At 42.6% G+C, this 26,299-nt stretch overlaps 1 protein-coding gene across 1 annotated transcript in view; it reads left to right on the top strand.

The window, feature by feature from the left end:
* PIP4K2A (phosphatidylinositol-5-phosphate 4-kinase type 2 alpha) overlaps nt 1–26,299 on the top strand; it is a 177,381-nt gene that overhangs the window by 130,830 nt on the left and 20,252 nt on the right. Inside the window, exons 5-6 of the mRNA XM_025463977.3 lie at nt 10,255–10,401; nt 15,114–15,152. Coding sequence (XP_025319762.1) covers nt 10,255–10,401; nt 15,114–15,152 — 186 coding nt within the window. The remainder of the gene's footprint in view (nt 1–10,254; nt 10,402–15,113; nt 15,153–26,299) is intronic.

Consider the following 26,299-nt stretch of genomic DNA (forward strand, 5'->3'; position numbering starts at 1 on the left):
CCATGGAGAAGACACGTGACACAGTAAACGTCATCCTTGCAAACACCTATGCAACATAGAATTTCATGGAACTTGAAAATCATCGGTGTAGGCTGCTGAAACCACATCAACACAGAATTACACTTGGTACCACGGTTGTGCAAGGGAGGATGCAGTTTGCACGGGCTCCCTGGCCCTCTGCTGGCCTGGCTGCCTCCTGAATGTTCTTCACGCCCCTCCTGACAGAGGCCACCTTCACACGGGATACTGGTGATTTGACCCAGTGGCGAGCTCAGCCTCGTAAATCCCCAAGTTAGCTGTTGCCCGTGATTGGATACAGGCCTCGTCATCTGTGATCCAGGAGAGGTCTCTCCAGGCTTTGTGGTTCTCTGTTCTATTCTGTGATGCTCCCAGGCATTTGAGGCACATGTCAGGCTTTTTTTCCTGCTCTAAGGAGATCTGGACCAATTCGAGGATTTATGCTGAGTCATAAATTTCTGTCTGTTGCTTGGGCGGCAAGTGTCAATTCTTCGATTTCGTCTTGCTTTTTGTTGTGTTTTTTTGTTTTGTTTTGTTTTTACCTTCTATGTGCTGCTGGGCTTCTGAACTGCTGCCTGGTCTGGATGAGCAGTGAGGCGTGTTCCGATTGTCAGTGGACAGCACTGGCTCTCAGAGAGGATGCCTCCTTGGAGTAAACGAATGGACTTGCCGATAGTTGCGGTACTTCCGTGGCCCTTTGACTTTTCTTTTCCCTTCTCTTTTCTTTCATTGTTTTCTGTTTTGATTAAATATAGCCAGAGCTATAGCGATAGTCGGGAAGGTTAAAATTACCACGAGGCCAGTCTCTGGAGAAGTAGAACATTGCTAGATGTTTACATAAATTCTTCTTGGGACTACGTTTCTGACAAGCCAAACTCCCCAGCAAGGCGGTGTGGCAGGCGGTTCAGGCCTCAGACTCTGGAGCTGTCGGCTGCAGTTTTGCCTCTGACTAGCTATGACCTTGGGCAAGTGACTGAACTTCTTTACACCTATTTCTCTGTCTATAAAATTTGGTTAATAGTACCTCCTTTACTGGGTATTGTCTTAATTAGGTGAATTGATATTTACAACCTGCTCAGCTTAGTGAATGGGAAGTGCTCTTATTCAATGATTGAATAAGATAAAGACCATTCTTCTACTTTGTTTCCTTTGTTTCCTGCTTCCCTGTGCTGAAATCATCAACTCTGTCAATCCACTAGGGGGCCTGGTTTCTGGTGTCGTGTGGGATGGTTGCAAAATTATGAAAATTCAAACCATAAGGAGTCAGAATTTTTCCCAAGCCCCCATATCTTGCCTCAGTCTTTACTTGCGGCCCAAATCCTACCATAATTTCCACTCCACATCATCCCTCAGACCAAAAGAGAATTTCTATTAAGCAAAGCAAACATTTACAAGCCTCTTTTATTTTATTTGGTTTTCTCTTTGTTATATTTGGGAAAATTACCCAAAGTTTTGGTGTCAGTACCATTTTCTTCACTTTTCTGTTAGGCTAGAACAAACTTGGGTCTTGTAAATGACAATTATCAACTAATTTGCTCACCGGTGTCAGAGAGCATTCAAAAAGGAAACCTACTTGAATGTCTCTTAAAATGACTGATTTTTCCCCCCCTGCTGGCTTAAAATCATTGGGAGTTTTGGCATCATGTAGCTTCAGCTTTAACTGAAATTCAGGGTCAGTGTCAGTGGAATCTTAGAAGTTTTAAGAGAGTGAACAGGTTATTGTATGCCTCATCAAGAAATGCCTAGGAATATATCATGAAGAATATCTTTTCCATTTTTGAAATGCAGGGTTTAAATTTACTTGTTTCTCATTTCAAAATGACTGAACTGATAAACTGATAAAGTAACCCCCAAAGCCTTTTTTGTCCTTAGCATTGGGAAACAATTAGTAACTTGACCCAAATCTGGAGGTCCTGTCTAAAAATCTGAATTCCTTGTTGTTGTTTTAAGATTTTATTTATTTATTCATGAGAGAGACAGGCAGAAGGAGAAGCAGGCTCCCCATGGGGAGCCTGATGCAGGACTCGATCTCAGGACCCTGGTATCACAACCTGAGATGCTCAACCACTGAGCCACCCAGGTGCCTTGAATTCCTTGTTGAGTAAGCTAGCTAGTATCTTACATCTCAGGAGAGGATTTTAGAATGAATGCTTGACTTTTTTGAACCCTCCTTGGAGTCCTATCTTTTTATCCTTCCATGAGGGACAGTGGTGTGGGTATTTTCATTCGAAGAAGAAGCCACGGAAAGAAGAAAAAAATAGGCACATAAAAGCCAACAGCTGAAACAGTTGGGTGTTGCACAGAACAGGTTACACAGTGTATCAGTGCTTCTCAAACCTTGGGTGGAGACTCAACACCGGAGCACCGCGCAGAAATGCAGATTCTCACGCAGTGGGTCTCAGGTGGCCTGAGATGCTGAGTCTCTAACATGCTCCCAGGTGATGCTGATGAAGCTTCTCAGGTGGCAGGGCACTATCTACTTTCTAGAGCTGGAGAAGCACGCTGAGTCTGCTTTTGGGTTTTTGGTTCTCTATCTGGAGGAGAGGTCAATTAAAATTTGAAAAGTACATTAAAGTTTTAAGTCGGAGGAGCGCCCTGGAACTCTGCTAACTGAAGCTGAGCTCCCAGCAGAGCCTCTGCCTTCAGAAGCTGCAGATGCATTTCTTGGCATCTCTTCGCAGAAACATCAGGAAGGCTATTGCCATCTCTCAGGTCTCTAGGGAGCGCCCTGCTGAGCGCCACTTTGCAGGCAGGGAGCAGCCATTTGCTCAGAGCCCTCAGTTCCCAGAGTTTCTCCTCCCCCCGCCGCCCCCCCATTCGTGCTCAGGCTTCCGGGCCCCCAGCAGATTTCCTCCAGTTTCTGGAAATTCCATCATCCTTTTCTCTTTATATGCCTTCTGTCTCCTCTCAATTCTGCAATAGCTAGAACGTTCTCATTCTGGTCTCCACTGCCCCCCACTCCTCATTCCCATTTCCATCCCCAGACAACCCTGCTCTTGACTTTCCAGGGCAATTCCTCAGCTCCGCCAGGCCCAGTCCTCTTTTCAGCTGTCCCATTCTGTTGTCTCACCTGCCCAGTGGGTCGCTATTTCAGTAATTCCATATTTCCTTGTAGAAGTGCCATTTTTAAAAATGTGTCAGTTCCTTCCTGATAGTTTCCTGTTATGTGCTCATCTCAGAAATTGCATCTTTTATTTTTTAAATGTTTTATATGTGACTATTCAAATTCTGTTGCTGATGGTCCTAACCTCTGCAATTTCTGGGAGCCTGAATTTGTTGTTTCTTGGGCCTGCTGACACTCAGAGTGACCTATCCAAGCAGAAGCCCACGCAGTCTGGGGTCAGGGTGTTGACTAGGGATCAAACCTATGTAGGGTAGGGGGAAGAAGCAGGACTGGGCAGAGGGGCAAGGCAGGCCCCCACGCAAGCCAACCAAGCTGCAGCCAACTGGTGGGGTGCTCTTGAGTCCTCCCTCCTCCCCCTCCCCACCCCAGGGTAACAGGGAGGCTGACCCAGAAGGAGCTGCCAACAAGGCTGCAGACCACACTCCACAGCTGGGCGGGGAGGCCTTCCCCAAAGGCAGCCACACTTGCCTTCTCATGTTTGATAGTCTTGGCGAGCTCATTGCTTAATCTCCAGAGGGCCTCTGAGCTTATTTTAGGAAAGGTGCTGTCCAGAGAGTTTTGTCTGTGCTGAAAAAGATGAACAAGGAGCGCATGTTTCTGTTGGAATTTGGCACCTCCACTCTCTGGCCCCAGCTCCTCCTCCTGTCCCGGCTCCCTGGCACACCTGCTTACACATTTGACCTCCCAGCCTCAGTCCCGGGCCACTGGGGCACAGCTCCCGACTGGAAGGCAAGGGGATGATTCTGGAACCCACCTTCTTTGATCAGCTAAGCCTCCCATCGGCCGTGGGCCTCTCAGATCTCCTTAGGGTGACATCAGAACAGCCATTCAGCATTTTCATTGTAATCAATAAATAAATGCCATCTGCACGTACGATAGAGTAGTTCTTACCTAGTGATTTCGTCTTTAATAACCATGGTGCTGGGCAGCCCGGGTGGCTCAGCGGTTTAGCGCCACCTTCGGCCGGGGGCCTGATCCTGGAGCCCCGGGATCGAGTCCCATGTCGGGCTCCCTGCATGGAGCCTGCTCCTCCCTCTGCCTGTGTCGTTGCTTCTCTCTCTCTCTCTCTCTCTCTCTGTGTGTGTGTGTCTCTCATGAATAAATGAATAAATAAATCTTAAAAAAAAAATAACCATGGCGCTTCTGGGTCTTAGTCATAGTGTAACAAACGAGGAGCACCAGTGTTTGCCTTCAGATACATTCTATATATTTTTCATTATCTCAGTACTAAGAATGTTTGTAAACACTACAGATGAGTGTTTGTTCCTTTTAAACCTGATTTTATCAATTTTAAGAAAGGCAGTAGTTTTGTATTTATATTAGCCTAAATGTAGTCATCCTTACATTCTTTTTTCACCTCAAAACTATTTGAAACCAAAATAAATTGTATTCACTGCTACTTAAAGACCATTTTCCCAAAACATGAATTCAAGTAAAGTATGGATTTATTTATTTGCTTGGTCATTCTAAAACAAAGCACTCCTTAATTTCAGACTATCTTTCTTTCTTTCTTTCTTATTTTCTTTTCTTTCATGTTGTCACAGCGATCGATAAACATAACCAGAGGCACAATAAGGATTACAGATTATTTAACCTTTCAGAAACATTAAATGAAACAAGACTTTACATTGAAGTATTAATTTGATGCTATATTAAATTGTCACTTCAAGCCTCTAAATGAGTGAAACATGATAATAACAGCAATTTCCAAAAGCCAGAGCCCAGGTTCACACTCTCATGCAGAGATATAAATATTTATCTGTTGCAGTACATCACTTAGAATCCTCTCTGCTGAACCCTTCAGTCAGCTATGACTCTTTTAATGGCATTTCATTTTGCATGAGAAGAGCAACAAACCCGGGATTCATAATACTTGTTATTCTTGTTGAGCGCCCAAGAGCAAAGGAAACAGATCTTATGGCTGTTTCATCATATATGTTTTAAAAATTCTGATTTCACCACGTTCATTTAGCCTTGTATTACAGTTCTAACAAACCCGTGGCTATATAGGAAAAAGTTCTAAGGAAGACTTATGAAGAGATAAAATTTGGTTTTATTGATTGTGCCATGGAATCATTTACAAGTACATTTTTTTAAAAGAAGACAGAAGAAAGTAAAAACTGTGAGTGTTAGAAACACAGGTGTCAGACACATTGCCAACAGATATAAGTTTCTGGGAGTACTCTTGAAAAAAAGAGAAGCCACTCTGTGATAAATAACAGGTGCCTTGAGGTATCCGGCCATGAAAATACAAAAGTGAAAAATACTTAATAAAAACAATATTTTATTTTTTTTAAAGATTTATTTACTTATTTATGATAGACATAGAGAGAGAGAGAGAGAAAGAGGCGGAGAAACAGGCTCCATTCAGAGAGCCCGACGTGGGACTCAATCCCGGGTCTCCAGGTGGTCTCACACCCTGGGCCAAAGACAGGCGCTAAACCTCTGAGCCACCCAGGGATCCCCAATAAAAACAATATTTTAAAATGCAAATGTAGGTAATGAAGTGGGTTTAACACTGACCCCAAGAATAACTGTGATTGTTTTAGCTCCATATAGTAAGCATAATAAAAATTGATGATAATCAAGTTCACTCTTTTAAAATTGGGAAGTAAATATTCAGTTCCTATTCAGATGAAAGCTCGCTGTCCTCTTGGAACTGCAAGCATTTGAAAGTCACCAGTACAGGTGCCAGACCAAGCTTCACATTAGATGTGAGAGAGACTTTGGCTGCAGGTCACCTAGAGAGCCAGCATGATGCCACAGATAGGAATGTCTCAGGAAAATGCCATATTCGAGAATTCACTGAAAGGCACACTCTTTCGGATTGTATACATGCAGCCCATGCTCTTGTAAAAGAATCATCTGTTTGTCTGATGTGTGCTCTTAATATCTGAGCCACACATGGAAGATCAGCATTGCCAAGTGTTTGGTTCGTTCGTGGCCTTATCTCCCTTAGGACCTCAGAGTGGCAGAGGACAGAAGTAGCGGACTCATCTGACTTCTAGAAAGGAGTCTACAGACTACACTAGGCACTGCACCTGCTAGCCTGTAGACTGAGATACTAATACAGCGGATGGGGCACACCCGTGTATCTATATGGCCTTTGCCAGTAGGGAAGGCCTGCCTTGTAGCCACATCAAAACAGTGGTTGAAAGTGGAGGAAATATTTATACCTTTCTTAAGGAATCATCCTCAGGATTAAATTATTTCTCCATTCTCGTAATCTGGGAATTAAGGACATAGAAGGGAAGAAGCAGAGATTCCTTAGATTATCCTGTGATTGAATCAACAATGTTAAAAAAAGAATTTAATAGCTGCTGAGGATGTTTTTCAATATTCAAAAAAGGAAGATACTCCAGCCAAATAATTGGTTATTGAAGAAAGGCATGATACTATAGTGCCCGCAACACATCCCTTTCTTCTTATTTTTGAAGCATTTGTGTTCAAGTTGTTTTGTAAATTTGTCAATGATGTTTAAGTTCTTGAAGGGAAAGTGCTCAGAGTTCTGAGAACCTAAAAGCAATGTGAGAGAGAAATAGAATTTTTTTCGTGTTTCTTTTATATTTCAAGAATATAAGCAGATATTTTATAAGCAGATACATACATACTACTACATACATACACTTACAAAATTATTCATTTTTGGAAAGTCTTTGTTCTGGGGACGTTCACTGAAATTGAGAGTTCCCATCATGCACTTAAAAAAAAATCCATATCTCAGAGAGCATTTTAGAGACACATCAGGTGCTCTAGGAAGTTTCCACCCTTCACCCCAGGGTCTTGGCTTTATATGGGCAGTCAGTGCCCCCAGTCCTGTTTCCATGGTCCTCACATTCTTCACAAAACCCTGATGCACTCATTACTCTCATTATCCCTTTTCTCCAAATGCAGAGGCACAAAGAGATTGAATAATTCATCGAAGGCTACACAGCTAGTGAACATGGAGCTGGACCAGAAGGGCTCCTAGCAGCATGATGTGGCCAAGTTGTGCAAAGGGCCCAGCTAAAGCTCTGGCCATGAATTTACAGTCTCTGTGGATGTGGAATTACCCCCAATGGTCTGTGCATGTGGTTTGCAGATGTGACCACTGGCATTAGAATTTGTGTGTAGCATTTCCTGGGTCATCTGGTGAAAACCCTAAGAGGGTGAACGTCCAGGCCTCTGGGCCAGCTCCCACCTTCAGTGACACACCATGCTAGAGCAGCAGTCCCCCAGCCCTGGTGTTCACAGAGCCAGTGGAATGTCCCTCTCCTATTATGAAATTGTGTCATTTTTTCCCAGTGCCCCTGCCCAGCAATTCAGTTAATGGGTGGGATTTTCTCTTCTGACACATAAATGCTTTCTAAACCTTTGGCACCAACTGTTGCTTATCAGTACTGGAATCTTAATACGACAGGCTTTAATCTGGGCTGTGGTCTTGCACATGTTTCTTTACTCGGCTCAAGTCTATTAAATCTGTATTTTTCAAGGTGTTCATCTAAGAGTCTCATAAGATACACAATGCCTTTGAGAACAAGCAAGTGTAGAAATGTGGAGATGCAGATTAAATTGATCTAATTTGTATACACAGTAGTTTATTTAGTCTTAAAGATAGAGGAATTGTAGAATGTAATCTGCGTGGGTGTTTTTCGGGGCGGGAGGCGGGAGGAGCTTGTCGATGATTTCCGGTACAGCATTCAGAAAGTTTCTGTATTGTATTCATTACATGAATCATAGTATCTACTCTGTCCCATGGCACTCTGTGGCTTTGTACAGAGATTTTGATCAAAAAGACTTACTCTTCTGCCAGCACTTGTAAAAGATAGGCCAAGATGGGAATCACCTGAGCACAAAGAGGGGTTGAGCAGCCAAACTGAAACTGGTGTGTGCCCCCCGTCTGTCCCTGACAGGGGACAGACATGCCCTGTGGGCCTCCAAAATACTACGCACAGCCTGCCTCAGAGTGGACGCCCATCCAAGTTCGTGAGTGAATTTGGAGGACAAAGCAGATGAGTGTAACGCTGATTTCTTAGGAGAGTTTTGAATGAAAATAATTGTCACTATTACCACTGTCCTCAGCAGAGGGAAGAAGAATGTAGTGTAGCACACAGGCTTCGTGTGAAGTATTCAGACAGACTAATCCTCACAACAACTTGCCTTCATGGTAGGAATTATGGCACTTATTTTCCAAAACATGAAACTAAAATGAAGAGTGATCTAATAACTTGCCCAAGATCCCACAGCTGGTGAATGGAGGCACTGAGATGCATGTGCGTTCTTTCCAGCTCACAAACCTGCCTTCTTGCTACCGTGCTTACATGGGGTAGACTCCCATAGTCACCATGTTTGTAAGGCTCACCCAAACTGTCTTTCTTCAGAGGTGAGGGACAACTTTTTTTTATTTCCTTAGATCAGATGAGAGAAGTTTTCTTTTCAACCAATACCACTTTACTGTCTATCTTGTATTAGCAAATCTCAAGTTAGTTTACTATTTTTTGAAAGAGAAATAGAAAATGTTCCACTGACCTGACTTCACATGAAGAACAAATTGAAGTGAAACTCTGCTCAGAAAAATATGTCAAATTAGGGGCACCTGAGTGGCTCAGTGGTTGAGCATCTGCCTTAGGCTCAGGTTGTGATCCCGGGGTCCTGGGATTGAGTCCCACATCAGGCTCCTTTCAGGGAGCCTAATTCTCCCTCTGTCTATGTCTCTGCCTCTCTTTCTGTGTCTCTCATGAATAAATAAATATTTTAAAAAATCAAATTAAAATGTGTAGCTCAGTTATGCTCAGTATGATTAAAAAGAGCAAGAGCATCTTTAAAACCTGCCAATACTCTGGGTGACAAAAATCAAACTCATGTACTAATGCTGTTCATCTTTAATGACAAAAACTAAAGGCTTTTTTTGACTCTGAGGATGGTTAAATATTATCTGAGTTGATTATTGACAGTGCTTACCACTAAAAAAGTTTCAAAGGACTTTAATTTTTATTTTTATAAAATGTTCATTGTAAAATGGAAAAACTCAAGCAGCATATTTTTTTAAATGGGGGATGGAGAAAGCAAAGTGACCCCAAATTCCACCATTACCACTTGGTGACCATTCTTTTAGGCTTCTCCCTGTAATATGCACAATGTGTACGATTTTAACAATTTTTACGATTTTTGGAATCATGCTACTCATGCTATTCATTATTCTAGAGGTTTCATACACCTGGCAAGGACATAAAAGAGCTCTTTTGAAATATTCTCTACCCTTTCATTTTAAAGAAAGGAAAACCTGACTTTCCTTTGGAGAGTGCCATTGGACCCGTTTTATAAAGATCAGCTTTCAAGAAGGTGTGTCTCCCTCTTGTGGGCCTCTGGAGGATGGCCATCAGTACTTTGAGACTCATGTTGTGTTTTTGCAACTATAATCAGAAATGGTGTCAAAGCTGGAACTTGTCCAGTGGCCTTGATGAAATCTAACATGGGGCCACAGTACCTCCATCCGTCTGTGAAGCAGGAGCAAACGCTTTGGGGTAGTGTGGTACCTTCCTTTCACGCTGCTGCTCTGGCGGGCAGCTTAGCTCAACACCTTAGTGTGGTGGGTGAGAAACAAAAATGAGGACTGGACACAACTGTTCCAGCTTCTAACACTCAGCTCTCTCCATAGTTTCCTCTTTAATCACAGCTTCGATGCTATACTTTCCTAACACTGTTAAAAGAGTGATCTTCGGTGGCCAAGTGACTGTCCCTCAACCTCAGAGTCATCACCTGGGCTTCTGGGGAGGAGGGGGGAGGCCCTCGGTAGAGTGTGCTTTCACTTTAGAGGAGTTAGCAGATGGACCAGTCACTTGCCCTCTGGTCTAACTTTATTATATCCAAGTTTTGACTTTACAGATTAGTTTGGAATGTTAGGAAAAAACATCTCTTTTGGAGATAAAGTTGAATTTTCTTATCTATGTATATACATGGTGAACACAGATCCTATATCAGGCCATACAAACATGGCCATTTTCTCTAACCAGAACCTTAGTGGTTGGAGGCTTTGACTTTGTCTAAACACCATAGGCAGAAGAGTTATAGTTTACATCTGAATGAGCACCTTTTGATTGCATAATGTGTTCCTTTTTCTCTCTCCTGTGCAGTACATAGTAGAATGTCACGGGATCACGCTTCTTCCCCAGTTCTTGGGCATGTACCGGCTTAATGTTGATGGAGTTGAAATATACGTGATTGTTACAAGAAATGTGTTCAGCCACCGTTTATCTGTATATAGGAAATACGACTTAAAGGTGAGATTTTTGGTTAATTTTTATTAAGTAATTAAGCAAAGGTTGTAATTGATCATGCTAAACACTTAGGTGCTCAGAGCTTAAAGCCACCAGGCAACTGAACCAGCAGTGCTCGGCTCCGAGTTAAGCAAGGATCGCTGACTGGCTTTACCAGAATACTTGTATACATGTTAGGAGGTACCGTGTCTGATTTTCAGCGAGCTGTTTATTGAGCATCAGCCGGGTACCAGGCATTGGTTTTTTTTTTTTTTTTTTTTTGGTTTTTTTTTTGTTTTTTGTTTTTTGGGGTTTTTTTGCTAGGAATAGTGTGACGAACAAAACAGACCAAACCTGCGCTTAAGGAGCTCACATTGTGGCAGGTACAGATAGACAGGAAGTAAAAGTAGCTAGTAGTTCCTAGTATATATTAAGAAGTGGTAAGTGCTATGGAGAGAAGTAAAGATACGGGAGAATGGGGAAGGGACACAGCTTACAGAGGGTGTCAGGGAAGGTTTCACTGGGAGGATGACATTGCTATTTCAAAGACTTTGAGTGGGAGACACACAACGGGAGTTCTGAGGGGACGGAGGTGAGCTGACTCTTTGGATCACTGACTCTGGGAGAGAACGTCCAAGGTAGGAGCTGGCACTCTGGGACCTGCCTACATGGCAAATCCAACTTGGCCATTTTTGTAAATAAAGTTTGATTGGCATACTGCCATGACCAGTGTTTCTGTATCACGTGTGGTTGCTCTTTGTACTAGAATGGCAGAGTCAAGTAGTACCACAGAGACTGTTTTGAACCACAAAACCTAAAATGTTTACCATCTGACCCGTTCAGAAAAAGTTTGCCACCCTTTGGTCTTTGCTAGGAGATCTCAAATTTTTTGATCTCAGACTCCTTCACTCTTAAAAGAGGACCCCCAGTACAGCCACTGTGGAAAGCAGTAGGGGAATTCCTCAAAAAATTAAAAATAGAACTGTCATATGATCCGGTAATTCCACCACTTGGTATTTACCCAAAGAATGCAAAGACGCTAATTTGAAAAGACATATACACACCTATGTTTATTGAAGCATGTTTATATTAGCCAAATTAGGGAAGCAACCCAAGTATCCTTTGATAGATGAATGGATAAAGAAGTAGTGGTGTACGTATACAATGAACTATTTGCCATTACAAAGAATGAAATCTTGCCATTTATGACAACGTGGGTGGATTTAGAGGGTATGATGCTAGGTGAAGTAAGTAAGTCAGAGAAAGACAAATATCCTATGATTTCACCCATGTGGAATTTAAAAAACAAAACAAACGAACAAATGTAAAAAGAGACAAACCAGATACTTAACTATAGAGAACAAACTGATGGTTATTGGGAGGGGAGGGGGGAAAGAGGGGAAGGGGATAAAGAGTGCACTTGTCATGATGAACACTGAGTAATGTGTAGAATTTTCAAATCATTATATTGTACACCTGAAACTAGACATTGTGTGCTGATTATATTGAAATTAAAATTTTTTAAAAAGAGGACTCCCAAAAGCTTTTGCTTATATAGGGTGTATCTACTGCTGTTTACAATGTTAGAAATTAAAGTAAGAAATTTTTAAATGCTTACTTTATGTACAATAAAAAAATATTACATGTTAGCATATTTTTATGAAAAATAGCTATATCTTACAAATCAAAAAATTTAGTGAGACAGGTGGCCTTTTTTTGTTCTTTGCATTTTTGCAAATCTCCCTAACATCTGACTTACTTTGAGACAGTTGGAATGTTCTCTCTGGTTGTGCTGTCCGTTGCAGTGTTACTTGATTAAAGAGTATAAAAAAGTCAGACTTTACATGTATAGTTGGAAATTGGGAGGGCGGTGTTTTAATAACTTTTTCAGGAATTTGTGGATCTTCTTATTTGATATGCCAAAACCTGACAAAAGGTAATTTCTCAAAGCTTAGTTACAATGTGGAATCTGATATCACATCAGTGAATATGTAAGTGATCTCTGAGGCCATCTGTCCTGGTTTTACCACTTGTTAGCTGTGTGTGGGTTGCTGAACTTTTCTTGTGCCTCAATTTCTGCATCTGTAAAACAGGGATGATTATAACTTACCTTCGCTGGGTTGTTACGAGGATTCAATTACATACACACACACACAGACACACACACACACACACTTACATATACATGTATCGTGTCCCACATAATGTGTGGCATATGCGAACTGGTCAATTAATTTTGGTCATGACTCATCCATTCTACTAGTAAGTGCCTTAAAAAGCAAATTTTTGGTCCTTTTTATTTTTTATTCCCCTAAGATAGTGCCTCATTCAAGCAAGCATCTAGTAAACATCAAGATTGATGTAAATTATACTTATAGCCTGGATATTATAGTTTTAATTTGCCTCGGACTTCACTAATTTCATCTCACTATTTTAGCTTGCAGAATAAATAAATAAATAAATAAATAAATAAATAAATAAATAAATAAATGCTCTTCTTGCCAGTACTTTCGATTGTGATGGAACCTGGACATCTGACATCATTTCATGGCTCAAACTCTTGGCCTTGACTTACTAACTTTATTTTCTACTCCTGTTTGAGCTTTTATTTTGAATTAAATTTGGATGAGGTGTTCCCCCCCACCCCCGGGCTAATGATCTGCATTTACATAGAGATAAAGCGTTTCTGAGAATCAGAAGCAGGGTAAATTATGTTGCAGGAGGGAAAATACACACACACACACACACACTTAGAAACTTGGCTAAAACTACAAAGAGGAATGAGTAGTTTCCACCTCTGACCAGTAACTTAGTGCTCAGATATTGCAAATATCAGTCGTTTTTGATGTTGTTGTTGTTTTAATTTGGGAACATTCTTTGTTAGAAATCAGTGTGTAAGGGAAGATATTTGTGGTCTGTATTCAAGAATCTCTAAAAACAAGGAAAACAGACCATTTCAAGGGGCAGCTGCGAGTTTGTGCAGAGGGTGTGTGCTGTGACTGTGGAACAGGGCCACACGATTTCCATCATGAACAGTTCACATTGTCCATCACCATTTCGTGGGTCAGCTTTGTGCTCCTCTGATGCATCCCCAAGAAGCTTTGAGCATTTCCCTTGCACTGACAGCAGGGTCTCTGACATCCAGGAGACCCAGGAATGCCGAGCACCAGGGGGATGGAGGATTGGCCCCCGGGTGGGGTCCGGGCCAGGGGGATGACTCCAGCCTGGGCTCTCTTCCCCAGAGCCAGGAGTCTCCTCTGTCTGAGTCCCTCATTTGTGAACCACGTCCTAATCAGTGCCTGAGCTGCCTGGATAAAAGATGGTCACAGAGAAGAAATGTTGATTTCTTTAAGAATGGCTGATCTAGAAGCTACTTAAGTTTTTCCCATGTTGCAGATAAATTCCCTTAACAGTTGGCTAATGCAAGTGTTCTAGGGCAGTGCATGCCTATATAAGAGGTGGGGGGCAAGCGTGTCACTCTGCCGACCTGGTCTTGCCTGGGTGGCCAGCACTACAGCGGAAGGGAGAGCAGTGAATTGGTGGTGATCCTTCTCCAACCATTTATGTAGGGAATGCCTGGCGTTGCTGTGTGAGATCCTGCAGTGGTCAGAGGAGCACAAAGAAAAATTGTTCTTGTCAGCCTGACATAGCTAGAAATTCACTGGCCATTTGTTTCCCAACTTTTCTTTTGCATTAACATCTTCGACAAAGGAACATTTCTCTTCTTGAGCTCTACCCACCCCCACCCCACCCCCAGTGGCGTCTGGGTGGCCTTGGGTCCTCTTGGACAACCCTAGAGCTCCAAGGCATGGCTTTGAAAACCAGTGCAGTAGAGTAGGATTGCTGAGATCAAGAATGGCGTTTTCTTCCACATTATAGGTCTATGCTTGGCCTAGGGCCTGGCACAAAGAGGGTGCAAGGAAACGTGTATGTCTGAAGGGATTCCCAGAGTGCAGGGGACAGGAAGTACCAAAGGGTCTTACTCATAGTAGTAGGTGAGGAAAAATGTTCACCAGTAACTCTGACACAGGGGAGAAAGGCAGGCAGAGGTCCAGGACAGACCCCCATCTGGAAGATCATGCAGGGAAACAGGCATTGAATGCCCCAGTGGCCATGGCAGCCACTCAGGGGCCCATTTCATCTTTGAAGATTCCGTCTTCTAGACCAACCATATCTGGCAATCGAGGCAAGAAGCAGAGCACGGTTTTGATCTGGTGTCAGTAAGTTATCATTCAAGGGGCGCCTGGGCAGCTCAGTCAGTTAAGTGTCAGACTTGATATCGGCTCAAGTCATGATCCCAGGGTCATGAGATGGAACCCCTGCATCAGGCTCTGCACTGGGCATGAAGCCTGCTTAAGATTCTCTCTCCCTCTCCTGCCCTTTGCCACCCCTTCATGTGCTTATTCTCTTTAAAAATAATAATAATAATTTTTAAAATGTTATTGTTCAAGGGTTCATCAGGTTTTCTGATTTCCAACTGGAGGGCAAGAACCAGGGAGAGAATCCAGTTCAGTTGCCGAGCTAGGGAAAGGATTGGAGACGAGCCAACAGGGATGTCTGCAGAGGAAGGAGCGCCCACTGGGCAGGGTTGTGATCAGGGAAGGGACCGAGCTCACTCCAAAGCAAAGTTGGCGCTCATTCATTTCTGCGCTCTGCCCTGGAACATTTGCATACCTTAAACATGTGAAGCCCGAGGCCTCCCATGTGCATGTTTTAATGACATCTTTGTGTTTCAGGGCTCTACGGTGGCTCGAGAAGCCAGCGACAAGGAAAAGGTAAGTACCCTGACTTGCCTTTACCCTGTCCTTCCCGCCGCAGTCCACCCCTTATGTCCACTCTTCCTCTCCTGTCTCCCACTGTGATTCTTCCCTCTGCCTGAGAGCAGCCCATCACTGACCAGAGGAGCCTCCTGCCTCAGCTTCTCTTCCTCAGATTAGCTGCCCCATTCTGTTGGGTAATGGAATAGTTCTGTTTATTAGTTTTAAGTGTGGTTGAAAGAAATGTTTCTCATGCAACATGGTCTTGAAAGCACAGCTGTCTGGGCGGTTACTTAGGATCCAGATAGACAGGTATAGTTTAGCAGCCAGGGTCCTAACCCCACTTTACCCCTAACTGGCAGCTGGGAGCCCCAGTCCTTTCCATGCCTCTCTGAGCCCTGGTTTGTCTCCGGTAAAATGAGCGTGTTGAGTTTCAGCTTCACCTAAAAAAGGTTGGCTCAGATGAGCTTCAAACTCCTTTCCAGCTCTACGATGTGGTTAGAGAGCTTTTTACTTAAAGAATTAGGGATGAAGAGATTATTTTTTCCTGAGTCACTACACAACAGGTAATATTTGAACCACATTTGGTTTATTATGCAAGATTATAGGCAGATGCAACTTAAGTCAGTTTGATTAAGAGTTTGGGAAGTAGCTTTCTGTATGTAAACCTAAGCTGACCAAAATCGACATTTACTTATATGAAAGTACCTCGATACTCTATGTTACGCCCCTCGTCTGTCACCTTGGGAAGCTTTTTGACTGAACCGTTGAAAGCTGGGCTCAAGATTTTTGTTTTTGTTTTGCTTTTAAATTTTGTTTTTAGAATGTTCTCATTCTGTCTTGATTTGAACTTTATATTTTGGAAATCTACTTTTCTTTATTCATTCAGAAGTATTTGTGGATTTTTTCATGGTTGGAGGATGATTATAGGGAGATTTAGGAAGGAGAAGCCACACAGAACCCAGAGATTGAATGTGGGAGGTGGACAGTGCCAGGGAGTGTGTGTGGAGGGTGGGCCGGGTTCAGAATGACTCCATGTGTCTGGTTTGGACCATTAAGATGATGTTGGTTCTACTCACTGGAAGAGGGAGCAGAGTAGGAGGAGGGGTTTGCAGTGTCGGTGTGGTACTAGAACAGAGATGTCAGTAGGCGTGAGAGGCTGCAGGGATAAAGGGCTTGGAAACGTCACAGGAAGGATGATCAGCAAAGACAAGGAAGTAGATGAGGCCACCCAGGATGAGTGTATGGAATAGAAGCATGTCTAGAACCAGCCCAGAAAAGCATCATTTAAGGAGTGGGGAAAGGAGAGAGTCTGGCAAAGGATCAGCCAAAGAGACAGGACACAAGCAGATGAGCGGAAAGTTTGGGTCATTTGTGCAGACACTTAGGGAGCATCTCTTGTGAGCAAGCACTTCTCCAAGCGTTGTGAAGAATAGTGCCGTGAAATCGCCCCCTCCCTTGGGAGACTTGCACTCTAGTTGTATTTCAGAAGCCGGAGGAAAAGAACTGGCTCAGAATCAGATACTGCTGCAAGGGCAGGTAGGATAAGGACTGAGAATTAGCCATGGGACTTACCACCAGGGACCTCTCCAGTGACCTTGTCCATGACAGTGAGCAGAGCAGAAGGCAGGTAACAGTAGGTTAAGAAGTAAAGAACAGAAAAGGAAATGGTGGATCCTGCTCTGACCATCTGTATTTTTACTGTGCACTAGTGAATATATTTTTACGCTTCTGATCTCCACATAAATCCCCTGAAGGCACCAGCTTTGGCCAAAAGAAACAGAAACAATGGACTGCCCACTTCCTTGTTGTTATGACCAAATGTTTCTTCCAAGTGTCTGAGACCCGAGTGGGTATTTAAATTGTATTTGATGAGAGACTCGGAGGTTCAGTAGGATTGGGATTTTTCTCCCAGGAGAAAATATCTAGGCTGTTTGAAAAGCCTCACACACTTTTCGGCGTCGTAACAAGAAGCCAGCCCCTGAGTAAGAACCGTGGTTGTGATGACAACCACTACTCCATGCTGGTGGCTCTGTTTTCACTTTGTTCCCAAGTCTCTTGAAACTATTGCTAGCAGACCACCCTCTCCCTCCCAACTCTGTTCATTTTCATTTCTTCAGATTTGATCACCATGGTCCTCTCTCACAATTAACAATGCCAAGAAAGACAGTGAGAGGCCATAGGGTGGTTGCTACTGAAGCCAAAATCCTTGAACGAGGCCATATGTGAAGGAAAGCCACAAGTATTTGACATCCTTGAAGCTGTAATATTTCATCAGAAGCAGACCATCCAGTTGCCTGGCCCTCCCTCCACTGCTCTGCCCATAGAACCACAAATTTCCCAGAAACCCACGGCATTCACCATATTTCAACACTGAGCCCTTTATTGGTATAGGTTTCTGTGAAAAGAATGAAGAATAAAATTAGAGGATTTGTTTAATAGAGACCCCCTTTTCTGAGGAGCCTACTTAGGATGCTTTTATCCTGTGCTGAACTATTCCTCAAAACATCTCCCCTGGAGGTGGGCTCAGAGAAGTCAGCAATGGGAAGGACCTGGCCCACCTCACATCTTGGCAGATGTGAGACTCACGAGCTTAGTTCCCATGCTCTGTCACATGGTCAGGGCCAGAGGTGAAACCTTACCTTTGGGGTTTATTTTTTTTTATTGTTAATTCTGATGTCTTGGGATTTAGAAAGGCCTATAGTAATAACTGACATTTGTTGAGTGTATACAATATGGCAGTCAGTGTTGTACATTTTGCATGAATCTGGTCATGTCATCTTTCCAACCGTCTTATGAGGCGGTGCTATTATTACTTCCTCTGAGTTAATGAGGGTACTTCACCGACAGGTCCAGTAAGTTGTCCAGAGCCCCCCAGTTACGATGTGGCGGAGCCAGGCTTCCAACCCAAGGCTGGCATTTCTAACCACTGTGCCGTGACCCTCTGAATGTCTGGCACTTCTCTGTCTCCTTTTTTAAAAGGACATAAGAATTCATAGCGATCCCGTGAATCATGAAGCATTCACTGCATTGACAAAAACAATGTTATGGAGTTAAATTTGGTACTAGAGCAAAGGTCATTCTGAGTCTTGGTCTAAGAATTTTCAAAGTAGTGAAATAAATAGTTTGGTTTCTCACGGTGTTGGCAAAACAACCAATTCACATTTCCTCCATTTGAGGCTTTAGGCATTTTGTAAATGCAGTCGCTGTCACAGCATCTTACACTGTGTGAGCATTAAAGTCATCTACACGATTCCCCTGAGGAAGAATTCAGTGCCCTCTCCTTCCTTTGGGGCTTGGGGTTCATGAGAGCTCTTCTAGAAGGAATGGCTCCAAAAAGCGACCCACCTGCCCTTCTAGTTTACAGGCATTCACCAGGCAGGGGCAAGAGGAAAAACCTTTAGAGATAAGGAATGTAAAGGCATTAAAATTTGTAATCGCGGGTACCTGGGTGGCTCAGTGGTTGAGTATCTGCCTTTGGCTCAGATCGTGATCCCGGGGTCCTGGGATCGAGTCCCACCTCGGGCTCCCCAGGGAACCTGCTTCTCCCTCTGCCTATGTCTCTGCCTCTCCGTGTGTCTCATGAATAAATACATAAAATCTTAAAAAAAATTTTTTTGCAATCGCTGGAGACTACACTACGCCTGCCTGTGTTGGCAGTGGGGCATCACTGATGCAGCAGTTTGTTTATAACCTCCCCACAACTAAGGTAACATTCATCAAACTGTAATACATAAAAAAATAAATGAAATGTGTATGGTGGAGCTTGCTGAACTTCTAAAAACACTGAGTCTTTTAAGTTCTAAAAAAATCTGTCTGCCTCTCCTTTTCTGTCAATTTCCAGGCTTTCTTTCCATGAGCAGTTAACATTTTTCATCTTCCAAAGATACATGCTTTTCTTTATCCTCACAAATAAAACCATAAATGTTATCAAAACAATGGCTCTTACCTCTGGGTGGAACTATTTGAGGAAGGCTAAAAATATTTATTTTCTACATTTTTGCCTTTTATGAATGAAATCCCACAATCTGCCAAGAATCTTTTCCTTGCTCTCCCCGTGGAACTGAATTTCTCTTAAAAAAAAAAAAAATGATGGTCATGGTGCAAGGAGTAATTTTCATCAGGAATCTCCATTGACAGGGCTTAATTAGTAATCTCAATTGTGAGTTTTCCTTTCATCTGAGTCATTATAACTGTTTTAATTTCCCATACTTTGAACTTGTTGATGACAAGTTTTGAAACCGTCATTTCAAATATGGAGTGCTATATAGGTGCAGACGAGTCCCGTCCCTTCGATTTCAGCTTGACACGCAATTAGTGTGATTTGTATTAGCATAATAATGAAGATGAAACAGGGGAATAAAGAAGTTATGTTGCAACAATGGTGGCATCACTTTCATGGCAACAAGTATCAGAACATGCATGTACAGATGTCTTGAATTTTTTTGAAAAAAGCAGAACAGTGCTCTTTTTTTTTCCTTTTTTAAACCGTTGTCAGATTCTGACAGCTGCTATGACTTGTTTTATTCTTTAATTCTTTCCTTTTTAATGGAAGGGCATCTTCCATTCATGGCTGCAGCAGTTTAGCCGCCTCTAAATGAGACAGAGAAACGCGGATCTCCCTGGTGGTCGATCTTTCCACAGCTGCGCTGCGATTCCACTGTGACATCAAATTAGTAATTATAGCTGAGCGGGCTGCTTTTTACAAATGACAGTCTTAGCACGCTGCCAGCAAGCAAGCGACGCAGCAGGGAATCGAGGGAAGTAAAAGAAAACATAACTGGACTCACTTGATTTCTGAGGGATTTGACCTGACTCTTTAAAGAGCCCATGTTCTCGAGAGAGAGAGAGAGTCCTGGGGATTTACACAAATATGCATTTTGTTCATCGTTCTGCACACTTCTCCAAACTCGGGCCTGATTTTATTAGGTAAAGTAGAGCCTGTGTAATGGAGTCACTGGGTCACGAGAAGAAGATTCCTTTTTAACATCTAACCTTCTCCCTGGAACCCGCGTGAAAGGAAACAGCTGCCCCGCAATTGGCATTTGTGTAACGATATTGGCAATAATCATTGTTGACACTTGGTAACGGGCCACAGAAGACTGCCTTGTCGATTCTTAGGCTTTGTGAATTGCACTAGCAATTAAGTGACTGTCACTCTCTCTGACATTTTACCTATTAATGACTGAAGGTTCAGGAGAATTGATCATTAATACCCTCACATCGAAAAATGCTTTCCTAAACCACTTTTCAGCATTTCTTTTGTGATCTTTAAATTTAACAAATTACAATTAATGACTCCCTCTCTCTGATTCTTTGGGATGCAGCTAAAGGCAAGGTGACAATGATGCTCAGAGCCTGAGGGACACCAGGCACAGCTGCGTGTCCTTCCGCGAATCTTTCCACTGTCAGCTGATGATCAGCTAAAGCAAGATTATCACAGTTTCCATGCCCCAAACTCAGCTAATGCTTTAACCTTCTTCTGTAAAAATCCCTTTGCTCCGCAGGGGGAGGTGAATCATTTCCCTTTGCCAGCCAGGGCTAGAAACACCTATTCCAGCACCCAAAGTACAAGGATTGGCTTCCCGTCAGGACAGAAGCAGGGCCTGTTTCTCAGACTCAAGTTAAAAGGCAACATGGGTCACATCTGCCTCATGGCCCAGAGATGTTCAATAAGAAGGGTTTTGTGGGGAGGGTGCCCAAACTGCATTAGTGGATCTGAGTCCCAGCCCCTGCTCTAGCATTAATGGAAGTTCGGGGTGTGGGGATAAATCAATTCATTTTATCATCATTCGTAAGATGAAAAGATTTGATTGTATCGTTGGTTCTCCTGCTTTAAGTGTAAGAATCTGTTGTTTCAAACAAAGCTCTCCCCTCCTGCAGAAGGGCAGTCCAGCAACAGACTTGATTTTGAGAAGTCCTGGACTTGACAATCACTAAAATCCTGTCTGTTCTAGGTATGGATGAAGGTGATTGCTCTGATTAAGGGAAGGAATGTTTGGAACTGTTATATTATATCAGCGGATGTCGGAGCAAGCCTTAAGAACCCTATAATGTAAACCATTGGGGTTAGTCTGGGAAGCAGAGTTTTTAAGATTCAACTCATTTGGAATTTGGTAAACGTGGTATGTGAAATAGAGGAGGTGACATGCAGTGGCTCTTGTGAGCACCTCCCAGGTGACAGCATTAAAGATCTCAGGCCAGTCTGGCTGGCTTAAGGTGGCATGCAGACTCTCAGTTGCTGTCGTTTCATTTTTATTTCTCTGGAATGAATTCAACCCAGAGTATCCCAAGCACACGTGGAGCGGTGCTTTAGATAGGGGGATTTTTTTTTTTTTTTTTTAAAGCTGACAACTCTTATTCGGTTAGTTCCAGAAAGAGTCACAGTGAAAAGAAAACTTAAAAATTTAGAATGGGGCCTGAATTTAAGCCAAGCTGCTGCAAATGCACATTTTTTTTTAAGATTTTATTTATTTATTCATGATAGAGAGAGAGAGAGAGAGGCAGAGACACAGGCAGAGGGAGAAGCAGGCCCCATGCAGGGAGCCCGACACGGGACTCGATCCTGGGACCCCAGGACGGCACCCCGGGCCAAAGGCAGGTGCTAAACCGCTGAGCAACCCAGGGATCCCCCAAATGCATACTTTATAAAATAATAAAATTGTGGGGCACCTGGGTGGCTCAGTCAGTTAAACATCTGACTCTTGATTTCAGTTCAGATCATGATCTCAGGCTTTGAGATCGAGCCCTGCATGGGCTTCACGCTGGGCATGGAGCCTGCTTAAGATTCTCTCACTTTGCCCTCCTCTCTCTAAAAAAATATAATAATAATAATAATAATAATAATAATAATAATATAAAATAAAACAATAAAACTGTGATGTTCACTAGGTTAGTATTAAACCAGAAACCAAAAATAAATAAATAAACCAGAAACCATATAGTACTTAGCAAATTTCTTAAGTTTTCAGACTGTGATTTCTGACATAATCACCATCAACATCGGTGCAACAGAATCTTCTAGTCAGATCCTAACAACCTATTTTGTGGGCCCCGCTTATAGGTTAACTGTCATGTCACAGCCTGTGGAGGAAAACCATGGTGTCACCATTGATACCACCACTTACAGTTAAAGGGCCATTACGTTTTGCAAAGTATGACAATGTTAGAAAAGCAGTAAATTTCACATTTTAAATATTAGCTTGAAAATCTTAGGGAAAATAACCCACAGCTGGGCACTGTGTTCTAAGGGGCAGAATTACACTGGGGTTTACCCAGTTTGTGCTTCTTAATTGCAGCCCGGTTTCACAAGTGTGTTGAAGTATATTCTCTTTCTTTTTTTTTTTTTTATGATAGTCACAGAGAGAGAAAGAGAGAGAGGCAGAGACACAGGGAGAGGGAGAAGCAGGCTCCATGCACCGGGAGCCCGATGTGGGATTCGATCCCGGGTCTCCAGGATCGCGCCCTGGGCCAAAGGCAGGCGCCAAACCGCTGCGCCACCCAACAACAACGTTTACACACAGACAAGTTCAAAATAAAAATGATGAACCTTTCACCTGCGGGCTCTGGCCACAAATGTATCCATTCTCATTGTGGAAATCACAAAGTAGCAATGAGCTCTTGGGTCACTTTCCAAGCCCTGCACTTGCAGATGTCCAAGAAGGTTGTTACATGTGCTTTTTGTGAGAAAGCACCTGTTATCTTTGCTACTTCTGTATGAACTCTACCCATATTCACTAATTTGCCTTTTCATGTATCAAATTTGTGACTTGAATGTTTTGAGCAGCAGAACTGATTGCATTATAAGTCTCTAACATCTCTTCTTACTCTAAAATTGATGCCGCATATATGATGTTATTCAATCAAATTAACTTTGTCGTAGCTCCAGTGTAAGGATTGCCTAAAATTCTCTCCCTCACAGAAATATTTCTGGAGAATATATTTTCAGTCCCACAGATTCTGATTTTTATGAAGTTTTGTGGAAAGCCTGCTGAAGTGGGTATCATTTTCTTTTCATTTTTATTTAGGTGAGCTTGGAATAACGGGTAAATCAGGAACATAAGCAGTCCCTCACATAAGACAATAATTAGTACATATTTTTTTATGTTGTGTATTCAGCTCCAAGTGTGACAGTACAGCCCATCAAAGGACACCAGGCTGCAATCTTTGACATCAAGGCTTACAATTAGACTTTAAAAAATGGGTTGCCAAATGAGCACATCGAACAAAAATTCATTTCATACTGAAATACAAGTCCTTTAATCACAGAGAACTATGCTATGTATTATCCTTTGCATTGAAACCTTCTGGTGCCAAAATCCTGTTTGCATTAAACACTCAAGTGTGACAGGAGTACACTTCATTTTCCTGTTACAGTTACCATCCAGGCAAAAACAAAAACGTGGCTTTGTATTATATAAATTTTGGCTCTGTGCATTTTGAGTGTATATATATATATACACTCAAATATATATATATATATATATATTTTTTTTTTTTACTTTCCTATTGGTAGTGGCAATATAAAATACAATAGGCTCTTTTAGGATAATTTAACATAATTGTAGAATGATGATAAAACCTAGTATCATTTTCATTTGAATTCTGCGTACAGGAAGTTACGTTTTTGACTGTGGCTACAGGTTTCAAATATTTGTGATTTTCAAAAAAAAATGTTTTCGGACTCCTCTAAGAGATACTTTGATTTTTTAATCTAACTAAAATAAGACTTCTGTATCATTTCTGGCTTCACTAACCCTTAAAATAGGCAGTATTACAAAACTTCATGCACATGACAGCAATCCAATATATCACATCACAGAACCCAGTGAAGTAGGTAAATATTTATATATAACCAACAGGTTAACTTCCACTTGGAACAAAATCTAAATCCCTTTGGTAAACATTCATTTTTGGTTTTGTTTTCAGATAATCTGCAAAATGTTTACTAATTTTGAATTTTAAAGTTTTCATTAAAAGTGCTTTTTATATTAAAAGGGCAGTACTAATGCCTTGTTTTTGTTTTTTGAATCTCCTTTCTACCTTTTTTTTTTTTTTTTTACCTTTTGCCTTCTTTGCCCTCCCAGGATCCATAATTTCTCTCTGACCACCTGGGACTTTGCTGAGCTGGCCTCAAAAGCACATGTTCACTTCTAAAAATGAGAGCTCTAAACTCTGTAGTTGTTAGTTCTGCATACTTTTGGCTTTTTTTTTTTTTAATTTCAAAGCCTGGGCCAAATCTGCCCTTAGAGATCATTTATTTCTGTCTTTTACTGAACTCCAGGGAATAATAAGTGATTATTTATTTATATTCAGAAGCATGTATACATTTAAAATATCCACATGTTGATATCTTCAGGCTCTGACACAGTTGGGTGTATATCCCGACTCTCATGGCCACGTTCATTGGTGTTTAGTTGCACAGAAACCATTTTTTACCATGACCAAGATTGTTACATAGTATGTTTCTTACTAATGAAGAACAGAGACTCAGGAGGGACAGGTTAAGTAGCTGCTTCAGAACATCACAGCTAGTATAAAAGTGTTAAATATGCCAGACTTGGGATCCCTGGGTGGCGCAGCGGTTTGGCGCCTGCCTTTGGCCCAGGGCGCGATCCTGGAGACCCGGGATCGAATCCCACGTCGGGCTCCCAGTGCATGGAGCCTGCTTCTCCCTCTGCCTGTGTCTCTGCCTCATTCTCTCTCTCTCTCTGTGACTATCACAAATAAATAAAAATTTTAAAAAAATCTTATTAAATATGCCAGACTTTTAAAAAACCTTGCTCTGGATTTATCAGCAATGAGTTTTTCTCTAGCTACACAATCCATACCTGAGAACATCAACAAATAACACTGGTTCTGTATAACCCGAGGGGCAAGCACTGCCCTAAGCTCTACATGTATGAACTCAAGTAATCCTCACAGCAATGCTGTTTGCTAATCCCAATCCAAAGAGGAGGAAACGGGATGCCTGGGTGGCTCAGTGGTTGGGCGCCTGCCTTTGGCTCAGGATGTGATCCTGGATTCCAGGGATCGAGTCCCACATCGGTCTCCTTGCATGGATCCTGCTTCTCCTCCCTCTGCCTGTGTCTCTGCCTCTCTTTCTGTGTCTCTCATGAATAAATAAATAAAATCTTTAAAAAAAAAAAAAACAGAGGAGGAAACCAAGTCACAGAGAGGTTAAGTAACTTGCTCAAAGCCGCACAGCTAATAATCAGAGGAGCTGCGGTATAACCCCGGCAGCTTGGGCCCTGTTTGTGCTCATAACCTGATACTTGTGTCTGTGTCTCATGCTGGGCCATGCTGAATGGACCCCGGGTCTGGCGTCACCCAGCAAGGAAGTGTGAGGGGTCTACATCCTAATTTTATCCAAACAATGGAAGCAAGATCCTACCTAGGTTGCAAGGGCAAGAGTGTCTCTCTGCTTATGCCTTTGGCTGTCTTTATGCATTTACGCCTCACGGTAGTAGAGGTGAATGTCATTTTGGGTCCAAACCACCCCAGTAGAATTATCAAAAGGGGAAGTAACCGTGCCTCATTACACTTGGGCCCTGCTGGACTCGATGCTGAGCTTGGTTGTGCACGCCTCCCTCAGCTGGCTGGGGCCTGGGAGCAGCTCCCAGGCTGGAGTCCCTGGCCAGGGCTGGGCAGCCTGGGGAGGGTGATGTAGCACGTCCTCGGCATTGTGTGGTGCTGCAATTCCCCCATCCCACCCGGAGGCTCCCAGTCTCCACGAAACCGGCCAAGAGGACTTAATTCAGAGGGAATAAATAAAGACTTCACCTACTACCACTTCAAAAAGGTTGCTGACCGCTGGCCAGGAGCCAGGCTCCGCGAGTCTGCAGTTAAGCGATTCTGAGCTGATGTCTTTAGCTCTGGGGGTTTCCTCCGCCCTCTGGCTGGTTCCACATTGAACTAGAAAGAGTATGAAAGACACCCATTAAAGAACCAGACCTGCCACTTCGAGGCTTTCAAAGCTCTCCTGGGTGCAAATAATCCAGTGTTGCAAGGCAAAGAGTAGGCTCCGTTGCTACCCACAGTTATTTCTGTGCTACTCCACAGCCCTCACCTTTGTGGGCCGTGAACCCAAGAGGTTCGTAAGGTCATTCATTCATAGCGTGGTAGTTTTCTTTAAGAAAAAAAAGGTGTTTAAAATATAAATACTT

Source organism: Canis lupus, chromosome 2, assembly GCF_003254725.2.
Source record: "Canis lupus dingo isolate Sandy chromosome 2, ASM325472v2, whole genome shotgun sequence".
Lineage (NCBI taxonomy): Eukaryota > Metazoa > Chordata > Mammalia > Carnivora > Canidae > Canis > Canis lupus.